Raw genomic sequence first — 12,243 nt, 5'->3', positions numbered from 1 at the left:
TTTTTTTTAGATTACTCTGTATAATATTTATGTTCTTTCGATTCGCCGCTATGTTGGAAGTCTTGAGTAAAATGTCTATTTTAAGTGAAACAATGGGGCCGATTCTCTAGTACACAATCTCTAAACTAAACTAAATTAACAGGTCTAAATCTAGTGCCATCCTTTTCCGCAAGCAACATTATGAAAGGGATAGCAACAGATTTAGGCGTGACATTTTAGTTTAGTTTAGAGATTGTGTACAATGGAATTAGCCACAATAGATGCCTAAATTTTTTATTAGCATATTAATTGACCATGTAGCATTATTTTGTTTTGAAGATGTTCTAACGTAATTAGGTATTCGGGCTAAGTAGCACTTGTTTCTTATCTGTCGTCATTAATCCGAATGATTTTCATATGTACTCGTACCTATTAATAGTACGAAATGTGATCGTGGTTGTTCTGAAATTGACTTTCTACTACCGAACTTAGTTTTGTTCAGTTTATTAACTTTTAATATTCGTATAGTTGCATCTTTTAGCACCGTCACATCCGTTCCATATCTACAAAGTAATATGCTGCTTCCACACAGCTTTTTTGATACTTTTTTCCTAGCAAGTTCTAGACATTAACTTGAATAAAAAATAATTGATTTACCTGATATAGTATGCTATATTCAGTACTTAATGTAGGCTTACAAAAGGCACTTCTGATAGGATAAGACTGTAGTACCAGATGGAAATTGATTTTCTGTTCATCATCATCATCATCATTATTAGCTGATAGATGTGATTGTGCACTGCTGCATATACCTAGGTCTCGTGTAAGGACTTCCACACGCTAGTCTTGCCCCGCCGCCAGAATTCAGTGGCTCCTTGCAATGTGTTTGATGTCAACCGTACACTGTGTTAGTGGAGATCTTCCAACGCTGCACTGTTACTTGAACCATAATCCGTTTCTTTTCGTCAGTGTCTTCCTGATTGGTCTTTATTTCGAAATACATATAGATAGATAGATAATATAATATAACTCACCCTAAGTTGCTAAGACTTGTCGTGCTCCCGGTGAGCGAGTCAGCAGCGATCTTCCCTTGCGCCATCGCAGCTAGCTGCATGTCCAGCAAGTTGTTCTTCTCCAGCAGTTGACTCCACTGTCGGATGGCAGTCTTCGAGCTCGACAGTTCCTGGTGGAGTTGCCTCTCGTCTAGCGAGTTGAGGCCACTGCGGAGGGAGCTGTCGAGCCTGTGTAACGAAATAAAAGAGCTTGAGTGACTGATATTATACGTATTTAGATATGAGGACTACCTTCAGCAGTCGGACTTATTTTACTGATGACATTTGGAGGAGATAATTCGAATATATGTATTTTCAAAGATATGTGAAGTCTGCCAATCCACACTTGACCAGCATGGTGGCCTACTGGATTGAGATGATGAGTTGGGAAGATTGAATACTATAAGAAAGGAATTTGAAAAAATCTCGCGGGATCGGATATGGGAGAAATAAATCTTTACACTTTTGCTCTAGACGAAAACATTTCACAGCTAATGGTTAGATATGAGAATAGATTTATGTAGTGAAGTATATTGATTTCAATTTAAGCAGTATTTTACGAAAATTACAAACTATACTATTGTTGTAGGCTTGCGATAGTTATCACCACTCAACACGTCTTGTCGACCTTACTCAAGATTATAGAAGTACAAAACATGACTCGTCTATTTTACCCAAATGCAAACAATTGTTAAATTGATAGTTCACAGCGATAAACATCAAAGAAGTTAAATCATGCTTTCAATCAAAAAGAAATCTTACCATTTCGTCAGCCAGAAAACATTACCACATTTTATATAATTTTTATGTAACGAAATTATTTATAAAAATGTAGTGTCAAAACTAATAATAGTAGAATAATTAATGGACCCACTTGTAGCCATTATCGTTAAGATAGAATTTGAATATTATGATGCTCTCGGAAGTTGGTGACAGTCACTGTGGAATATGTAAAACGTGTTCACTTGTGTAATATCTGTGATGATGATGATGATGATGACAGTGTTTTTTACTTCTAATGCAAAAAATCAAGAAAACTACAGCTTACCGCTCAATATAATCGTCAACGCTTTGCAGGCTGGTGATGGATTGTGCTAAGTCGTTATCCATCATAAGATCATCAGAAGCGAGGCTTGACAGAGTGTCTAAGGATGCCGTCCTCTCTGTTGCCGGGTTGCGACCTACACCTGTTGAGGTAAGCTGGGTTTAGATTTTTAGGGTTCCCTACCTCAAAAGAAAAAAACCTTTTAGGACCACTTCATTGTCTGTCTGTCTGTCCGTCTGTCGTCTTTCAGGAAAACCTATAGGGTACTTCCCATTGACTTAGAAACATGAAATTTGGCAGGTATGTAGGTCTTACAGCACAAGTAAAGGAATAAATCCGGAATCGTGAATTTGTGTTTACATCACAAAAAAAAATGTGTTCGTGAACAAATAATTAGTATTTTCAATTTTCAAAGTAAGATAACTATACCAAATGGGGTATCATATGAAAGTGCTTTACCTGTACATTCTAAAACAGATTTTTATTTATTATTATGCTGAATAGTTTTTGATTTATCGTGTAAAATGTCGAAAAAATGTGCGCGAGTCTGACTCGCACCTGGCCGGTTTTTCAATACCATATTTCTTTTGCCAAAGCTATAATAGCCTAGTAGCTAGGACGTTCGACTCCCAATCGGAGGTCGGGGTTCGATCTCAGGCTGGCACCTCTAACTTTTCGGAGTTACCTATATGCGGAGTACTAAAATATCACTTGCTTTAACGGTGAAGGAAAACATCGTGAGGAAACTGGCATGCCCGAAACTTCTACATAATGCTCTCAAAGGTGTGTGATTCGCAGCACTTGGCCAGCGTAATAGACTATGGCCAAAACCCTTCTCACTCTGAGAGGAAACTCGTGATCTGTAGTAGGCTGGCGATGGGTTAATAATGATGATAATGATTTCTTTTCAATTCAGATTTTTGTAGCTGAATTGAAGTGGAACTAAATATCTTGTAGTTCAACAAACAATGCCAAATCTATTGAATTTTAAAAAACATCAAAAACTTCTGATTGTTATCTTTGTCATTCTGCTTGTTAAATTTTTTTTTGGCAAGAGAAATTAAATTAAGTAAATAAGGGGGTTTTTTGTGGGAAAACTTACATTTTCGACTCCGTTGAGCTTGTGGGCTTGACAAGACGTGATCTCTTGATTTTCTTAGGTTTTTAGTTGGATCCGAATCGGCCCTTTTGACTGATGGACTCCCGTGGTTGTTTTCTGCACAATAAAGAAACTACTTTAAAATAATATGTACTTAGCACATTGAAAATTTAAATGTTTACATTTAATTGTTTACTTATTGCTTTAGAAGTTTAAATAGTCACTTGAATCTAAAACTACTGAATTAGGTGCAGCATTTGAAAGTTGGACTTTACTCGTGCATCCCAAACTTAAAAAAACATAATTTTCAGGTAGATTAGTAGGTATATCATTTTTATATCTTCATTTTGTTGAAGCACATGAAAGTCTGATTTTTCAAGCTCTAGACAAACCATATCTGATGAATATACTGATAAAAAATTTACAAGGGTCATAAAAATCTCAAGTTTTAATCAGCCAATTACTATATTTGCGTCCACTGCTGGACATAGGCCTTCCCAAGAGCCCACCACCACAAACGGCCCTCCGCCCTCTTTTTGTTCATTGTGAGTTTGACTTACTTCTAAACAGTAATGCGGGTTGATCGGCAATTTCATCGTCGAAGAAGTCTCGTCCGTCGGAGAGGGACAGGGATCCAGAAGCATGGGTAGGAGTGCCTGGTGAGGGTGGAGTGATGTTCTTGCTGCCGCCGCTGTCACCGCTGCCGCCGCTGACACTACTGCCAAGATATTGTTGTATTCATATCAATTCGTACGAAACGTTACTTCAATTTTTAGGGTTCCGTACCTCAAAAGGAAAAACGGAACCCTTATAGGATCACTTTGTTGTCTGTCTGTCTGTCTGTGTGTCTGTCGGTCTGTCAATTAACCCACCGGGTACTTTTCGTTGCCCTAGAATCATGAAATTTGGCAGATAGGTAGGTGTTATAGCAGACATTAGGGAAAAAAATCTGAAAACCGTAAATTTAGGGTTACATCACACAAAAAAAATTGTGGTCATGAACTAATAATTAAACATTTTCAATATTTGAAGTAAGAATAGAAATTATAATTTCAATTAACTTGGCAGAGGTCTTATTTAAACTATAACGTTTTCCAAAACTCACCTCCCTTCCTTTACTGGTTGTAGAATCTCGCCATCAACTCTATCATCTTCCTCTACAATTGGTTCTGGAGTTCTAGTTTTAGTGTTCGCAGTTTGATACGCGCTCGATATGGACGGAGGGTCCCTCTCAATATGCAAATCGTTATTGGAATCACTCGTGCTTGTGGATGAGATCAGGCTATCGGCGGGAGACGTTTCATCATCAAGCAGACTTTGTGTTGACGTTTCCAGAGCAGATATATCAAATTTGGATTCTTCTAGAGTTAGCGTCAAGTTATGCTCCACACTCTGGTTTGTGCATGTGCTTGTCGTGCTGTAGTTTGAACTTGTCATTGAACCTGTTGCGGAATAAATCAAACTATAATTTTGCAGTACAAGAATACTTGACATTTGTTGCAAGCTATAATTTTCAGCTGGTGGAATATAAAGTACATAATATGTATTCGAGATGAGATAGCACTTTGTATACACGCCACAGATTAATAAAACTTACCAATCTGAGACTTTTTTAATTTGTATAAAAATCAATAGCTGTATTTGTATGAAAGATCATCACTTGATAACGGCTTAGGCTCGACCAATTTTTCTAATTTTTGTTGTTGTATTTTGATATGAGGACAAGGTTTGTATGAAAGAAAATGTTAGGAAAACCTGACAAAAAAGTTGAAAACTCTGACGGTATTTTTATATGCAAATCTCAATACACTCTCACTTTCTTCTTAGTATACCTATATCCATGCAAATCCGGGGGGAAACGCTAGTTTTCCAATATATTGTGGATCATACATATATCACACACCGGCTTTACTCACGTGTTTAGTCGACGTTAGCCCGACTAGCTTCGAACCCATCCGGGGTCTTTTTTACGGCAAAAAATAACGCCGTTGCTCCGTTTCAACGTGATTGAAGGACAAACGGGACGCAGTCTCAACCGCGACGCGTGCGCGGACCGAGTCCCTGTAAAAAAGGACCCCGGATGGGTTCGAAACTAGTCGGGCTAACGGCGATTAAACACGTGAGTAAAGCCGGTGTGTGATATACGTGTAATAGAAATCACTCGCGATAGTTTAAACGCTAAAATATTGTGGATCACTGAATAGATTGTATTTATATCAGAAGGATAAGACAAAACAAGTAATTACCCATCATAGTTCCTCGAAGGACGTCATGTTGGCTCAGAGTAAGCGATTTCATGAGTAAAGGATGCGGCACGGGCGGCTCAACCGCAATAACTATGGTCTTTGTTGGAACTTTTGGTTCAATCCTTTTAACTTCTACATCGACTTCCTTTGTTTCTAATAGTTTGGATTTGTCGTCTTCGCAACTTGACACACTAAGCGCGATTGATACGTCGTCTTGGGATCTGTGGTGATGTAAAGAGAATACATTGAATTAATTTAATTAACTAATTTTAAGTTGGTCAATATTATTAAAGTCATATTTTATTCTAAATAGGTAAATGGTTATCTACCATTGAACACTTTTTGATAAATTTGCAATTGTTGAATTTGTAAGATAATTGATGTCATAGTGTTAATTAATTAGGCACGGAAAGCAGAAACTAAAATAACAAGGGTTCAAAATGCACTCTGGTCTCACAAGAGGCCCATAACAAACTAAGCCGGGTATATTTAATTATGAGGAATTACTGTTATAGGTCCAGTGAATTTTACGTGATGCGCAGACAGATAAACAGGCAGATTATTTCATATTGAAAGAGAAATTTTTTAACGGCGAAAGTTTTGTCACAACTAAACTGTTTTATGTGATACGCGCACATATAGCTACACAGACAAACTTAAAATTTTATGACAGAAGAGTTTGTTTTTACCTTGTAGCCATTGCTTCGCCGGCGGCGTGGCTTTGCCAAGCACTGCTGTTGCCAAAGTTGCTAGCTTCACTTTTGCAAGATGGACTAGATTCCTTACTAGAGTCCACGGTGGCTGGCGATGCTACACCGCTTGACGATTTGATAAATGATTTCTGAAAGAAATAAGTTCTTCATAATTTCCATTCCTCTTTTCTTTCTACTATTTACACTAGACTACAGTGGTCATTTCTATTTTGATTCATCCATTCCTTTAATTAATTAATTAATTTATGCTGTCTTTGTCATTAGGTAGTTTCATCGAGTAAACAAAATAATAATAAACAAAATATCCGTTCCTAAAAATAATTGTGCTCTATCAAATACGAAGTTCTCTTCATCTTTATACTTATTCAAGATTAGTAATTTAAACCCTACTGGGCCTAGTTCTATAGCGTTCTAAGGTGGACTTTGCTAACTTAATACTAGCTTGATATTTATTTACCTGCTTATTAAGTATTTCGGGTTGTGCTCTATCCAATACGAACTTCTCTTCATCTTTGTACTCAAGATTAGTTTGAATCCTACTGGGCCTAGTTCTATTTCTATATAGCGTTCTAAAGTGGGCTTCGATAACTTAATGCTAGCTTGATATTTACTTACTTGTTTATTAAGTATTTCGGGTTGTGCTCTATCCAATACGAACTTCTCTTCATCTTTGTACTCAAGATTAGTTTGAATCCTACTGGGCCTAGTTCTATTTCTATAGCGTTCTAAAGTGGACATAGGTGAGTTTTGTCTTTGGCTGGGTTCTGGTATGGGTGTGGGTTTAGGAACAATGGGTGACGTTGGCATGTATGTGGGTATTGGTTCAGACTCCGGTGACGATTCATCGTTGAATGAACTGGGCAACTTCGGTAGAGGTATTACCGCGTGCCCGGTTACTACCGCCTCATCTGAAACAACAATATAATTTTTGTCACGTATCATAATATTAGACGGACGACATCAGACGAGTCGCAGGGAGCCGCTGGATCCAGGCGGCGCAAGACCGTGGCGTGTGGAAGTCCCTACATGAGACCTATGTCCAGCAGTGGACGTCTATTGGTTGATGATGATGATGATGATCATAATATATACTACTATCTGACTGTAGTCTCTTACGTAGACTTAAGTTTATGTCGGTACCAATAAGCTATCATAATGGATCTGTGAATTCACAGGTAACTTAGAAGACTTCAGAAGTGATTCCAGAAGAGCATCCCTTTTTTACTGTCTAGTAGGTAGTGCCTACTCTTTATACCATAACGACCTGCTTGCCTGTAAACCACACACAATTTGAGTTGAATTTTAATGACAAATCATCATTGCTTCCACCATGTGAGATTTTGAACCATTCTTGGAAAATTTTGATGACGTGATTTTAGGAAAACTAGCTAGAACGCAACTTCCGAAGAATATCCTAGAAACTTATGCTAATGTTTTTAAAAGAGCAGAAGATCTTTATCTAAAGCGGTCTTGCTTTTATAATTTTTAAGTCTTGATTGTTGTAATTTTTCTAGTTACGTAAGGTGAAGGCACGCTAGGAAGAAAGGGAGTCTCATTATTTTGGGGTGCTCCTTCTTCCTCTGGATATTTTTAAGTCAATAACTTGCAGTTCCGCAGGTGGAAGCTATGTGAGCATCACCATCACCAAGTTACGGGACCAGCTCTGCAACAAGGGATAGCTCTCCCCCTCGCCATCTGAAGCACACCCCTGAAGCCCGAAGTCAGACTGTCGTCTGCTATTACTGCACCGGCTCCTAACAAGCATATAGTGTATAGGGAGCTCACCCATTATATCCAAGTCGGCAACTTGCAGCTCTCGTAGATGGAAGCTGTGTGAGCCACGCATCACCATCTCCAGGTTGCGGGGCCGGCGCCGTGAGCGTGGAGACAACTCCCCACCCTCACCACCTGTCCACACCCCTGAGTCCGATGACACTGCTGATCCTGCTCCTAGTAAAAATATCTCATGTTTAATGACTGGTAGAAGATTACGGCTAGTTGGCGCAAAACCTGTGGAATCCCTACAACTTACAGGAGACCCATGGCCAGCAGTGGATGTCTCTTGGCGGGCGATGACAACAATGATCATTCTTTTACCTGCCTGCCTTAATGTTCTACATGTTGCAAAAAGAGTCACATGATGATATATTGTCCGCAAAAATCTTTGGTGAAAATAGAAACAACGATTTGTAATAATAAGGTAGGTACTGATAATTTGCTGCATTTGTTGAAAGTGTTTAGATGTTCTAAAACCACCTTAAAGTCATTAGGAAGGAACCAATTGAACACAGTTAATGCAGTTAACCAAGAGGATAAACTGTGGTTGCAATACATTTCGATTTTTATCGAAAACATTTAAACAATTTTAACAAAATTACGCTACTCCAAGATTACCTACTCTACTCCAGGGCAATCATGTGATACTTATCTCGATCTCTTTAAAAAAAAATTGCTGAAAATTCCGATTTAATCTGATAGGTAGGCATGTCATCATTGCTTCCACCGCTGAATTGTTTAATTTGTGCAATAAATTCTTTTACAGAGAGATTTTGCCTAACTTATAATCTTTAAATATTATAAAATCGTACCTTCTCTCCATCCGTCGACAGCACCGGCCTTCCTTGTGTTGTTGACTACCTGAAAATTACAAAAAACACTAATATTACACGTATCACTTTCACTCTACTTTAAACACCATTATGTAAAAGTTATTATTTATCAAAATGGATATTAAGTTATTAACCATTTTAAATATTCAAAAAACATTTTTCAAAACACGAGGAGACTTCTCAACGTCAAAACACGTTAGCGAAATATCCCTTTAGCGTAGAGATAGCAAAATAAACGAGAACAATATCGCGAGATTTGTCTTAAGATATATCAAACCACTCACTTTGACATCACTCAGATCTATGTTTCATGTGTAGGAACGTGCTCAGGTAATTATACAAAATTATAACAACGTGGTTTAGTTAACAGATTTAAAGGAATGTTACTTATAAGACGTGCTGATTAAAACGAACTCTACCATATTCTGAAGTTACTTAAAATATACGGACAATTAATTACTACAACAGAAGTTATTAAGTTGCTAAATAACGAGGAATATTTACGCAATTTAATTACGATACGCTAACAATCTCTTTTTAATTTTACTCATAATTATGTAAATGTTTTAATTCTTTCGTTTTCGTTTTTAATGAATTGGTAATAAAAAGAACATAATATTAATAAGTACCTACCTATGTCTAAATCAGTTTGTTTTCTATATTAAATATCAATAAAAAAGTGAAGTTAAAATTGTTGGTACTTAAGTATATAGCAAAAAACCGGCCAAGTGCGAGTCAGACTCGCGCACCGAGGCGAGGATTCCGTACTCAGTCGTATTTTTTCGACATTTTGCACGATAAATCAAAATCTAATATGCATAAAAATAAATAAAAGCTGTTTTAGAATGTATGTACAGGTAAAGCCCTTTCATATGATACCCCAATTGGTATTTTCTTTTAATAGAGATAGCGAGCAATAGAGCAGGCGGGTCACCTGATGTTAAGTGATTACCGCCGCCCATGAATTTGCAGCACCAGAGGAATCGCCGATGCGTTGCCGGCCTTTTAGGAATTTGTTGGTCCGCCTCTTGAATAACCCCATGTTGTATAGTAACCTTTCCTTGAAAATACTAATTCATGGTACACACATTTTAAATTTTTTTTTTGTTTCAAGTAGGTAACAACAAATTCACGGTGTTCGGATTTTTTCCCTTAAGTGTGCTATAAGACTAGAAAACTAGATTTGATGGGTAATAGAATTTTTCGTACAAATTAAAATCTGGAGTGTATTATCCCGTGTGTTACACGTGAATGCATACTGCAGTGAGTGATATTTTAAGCCAACGGCACTCGGTTTCAAAACCAACAGCCCTGAAATAGACGAAGGATGACCCACTTCAGACTTCATAGAAAAATATATCTTTTGGACAGCTATTTAGAATATAAAATCGCTTATCAGACATGTATGTTGAGTAAAAGAGAATTCTTGATGAGTTTACAAAGGTAGTGGTCAACGAAAGTAAAAAAGACGTAAATATTGTCTGAGGAAAGTAAAACATTCTTTTTTTAGGGCTATAATTATGTCGTTATTAAATTCCTAGTTATTTCAAAGTAGATATTTATCTACTTGAATGAATTATTGAAAAATAAAAAAATTTTATTTTCTTACAAGTTTCTATTTTCTTTCAATCTTCCTAAAGCTCAGTTTTTGAATTTTGATTTTTTCATCGTAGTGCGCCGCCAGGCCCTAACCTGATTTCAGGATAGTGTTAGAATTGGCACCTTATAAAGTTTCTTAGCAAAGCAAACTACCTACGAATAAATTGCTTTCGTGCCAAATAGGGAACTGCAAGTAGGTACACATTGCATTACAGCTTTAGGTCAAAAACAAGGAGAATACCTATATCTGCCGTTTTTGTGTAAAAGTGGCTAAACTTTAAAAGCAGTTTTTGAGTTATCGCCAAAAAGTGTGAATTTTGAAAAACCGATGTTTTTATAAACTACTAGCTGATCCCCGCGGCTTCGCCCGCGTAGATTTAGGTTTTTAAAGATCCCGTATAGCCTATGTCACTCAGGAATAATGTAGCTTTCTACTGGTGAAAGAATTTTTAAAATCGGTTCAGTAGTTCTAAAGATTACCCCCTACAAACAAACTTAACGACATTACCTCTTTATATAATACTAGCTGATCCCCGCGGCTTCGCCCGCGTAGATTTAGGTTTTTAAAGATCCCGTATAGCCTATGTCACTCAGGAATAATGTAGCTTTCTACTGGTGAAAGAATTTTTAAAATCGGTTCAGTAGTTCTAAAGATTACCCCCTACAAACAAACTTAACGATATTACCTCTTTATATAATACAACGGGCCGTGCAGCAGAAATCGTAATATTTTAATTTCGCCATAACTTCAAAACCAAACGTCCAATTTTAATCATTCAAAGACCAAATATTATCTCCATAAACTGTTCTTAGTGATGAAATCATTTATTTTGATAAGGATTAATAGCATGAGTAAAATAAACGCGTTTAAATGTAGTCCAAAAAAAATTCAAGATTTTAAAATAAAAAAATGGTTGCTGTGCCTCACTCGACATAGATGGGTATAGTGTGTCGCGGACTTTTTTGTAGATATTTATAAGATCTACAATTAATTAGAACATTTTATGGTTCTATCTTTTATAGTTTAGGCAGCGTACGCAAAATAAGTAACTTTTCTGGTTGATTTTTTACACCTTGTGTCCGAAAAACCCAAATATCTTACGGAACCCTATTTTTTTCCAAAATAAAATATAGCCTATGTTACTCGTGGATAATGTAGCTTTCGAATGGTGAAAGAATTTTTAAAATCGGTCCAGTAGTTTTTGAGCCTATTCAGTACAAACAAACAAACAAACAAACAAACAAACAAAGTTTTCCTCTTTATAATATTAGTGTAGATATGCTAAGTATGTATAGTCCGCGACAGGTCGAGATGGCAATCGGGGTATGAGTCTGAGGGACGCCCCGCACACCCGCAAGTCACCCGCGATCGTCCGCACTGGATTCGCGCGGGGACTGTGTGGGTGTGCGGGACGGTCCCTCCCCGATTGCCATCTCGACCTGTCGCGTACTAGTATACCTACGTAGGTCCAAGGTTTTTAATTTGGTCCTACGTAGCATACTTAGTACTGTTTTACATATTTTATTATTATCAGATAGTTTAACTATTATAATTTCCATAGGTGATAAAATGCTAAAACGCTAGGTAGATAGTAAGTACTCACTTGTTTTGCACTTTTAGAATCAATGTTCTTCACAGATGGATATTGAGGTCGGGGCAGCTGGTTAGTTTGGAAGGTGTACTTTCCAGGAGGCTTCTGAGCGTCTAGGACTTGACGAGGAGTTGAGGTAGCTCTAGAACCAGACTGATCTCCCGCTCTTGGCGGCTTCCTTATGTCCTGAAAGTTAAATAGGTAACTTTTTTATGACCTGACTCAGTAGTAGCGTGATTGCTATTTGGAAACCCTGAGTTTGATTCCCGGCTAGGTTAATTTGGTAAATTATAATTTCTAAGACATAGG

The 12,243-nt window shown here is 37.3% G+C and overlaps 1 protein-coding gene across 8 annotated transcripts in view; it reads right to left on the bottom strand.

The window, feature by feature from the left end:
* The window catches only part of LOC117986928 (serine-rich adhesin for platelets), a 96,769-nt gene that overhangs the window by 34,617 nt on the left and 49,909 nt on the right, over positions 1 to 12,243 (bottom strand). For 6 of the 8 annotated variants that reach the window (XR_011237394.1, XM_034973886.2, XM_069502264.1 and 3 more), the window contains exons 6-16: positions 11,947 to 12,120; positions 8,723 to 8,771; positions 7,920 to 8,084; positions 6,750 to 7,042; positions 6,111 to 6,262; positions 5,422 to 5,642; positions 4,281 to 4,617; positions 3,736 to 3,893; positions 3,179 to 3,292; positions 2,080 to 2,218; positions 1,014 to 1,220 (exon numbers count right to left, since the gene is read on the bottom strand). Coding sequence is in view for 7 of the 8 variants with exons in the window: in XM_034973886.2 (XP_034829777.1) it covers positions 1,014 to 1,220; positions 2,080 to 2,218; positions 3,179 to 3,292; positions 3,736 to 3,893; positions 4,281 to 4,617; positions 5,422 to 5,642; positions 6,111 to 6,262; positions 6,750 to 7,042; positions 7,920 to 8,084; positions 8,723 to 8,771; positions 11,947 to 12,120 (2,009 nt within the window). In the remaining variant the exon portion in view is untranslated. The remainder of the gene's footprint in view (positions 1 to 1,013; positions 1,221 to 2,079; positions 2,219 to 3,178; positions 3,293 to 3,735; positions 3,894 to 4,280; positions 4,618 to 5,421; positions 5,643 to 6,110; positions 6,263 to 6,749; positions 7,043 to 7,919; positions 8,085 to 8,722; positions 8,772 to 11,946; positions 12,121 to 12,243) is intronic. The other 2 variants (XM_069502261.1, XM_069502262.1) reach the window with 2 other exon arrangements.

Source organism: Maniola hyperantus, chromosome 12 (assembly GCF_902806685.2).
Source record: "Maniola hyperantus chromosome 12, iAphHyp1.2, whole genome shotgun sequence".
In the NCBI taxonomy this organism is placed as follows: Eukaryota; Metazoa; Arthropoda; class Insecta; order Lepidoptera; family Nymphalidae; genus Maniola; species Maniola hyperantus.
Note: the sequence above shows the minus strand (reverse complement) of the source record. Positions and strands in the feature narration are given on the sequence as shown.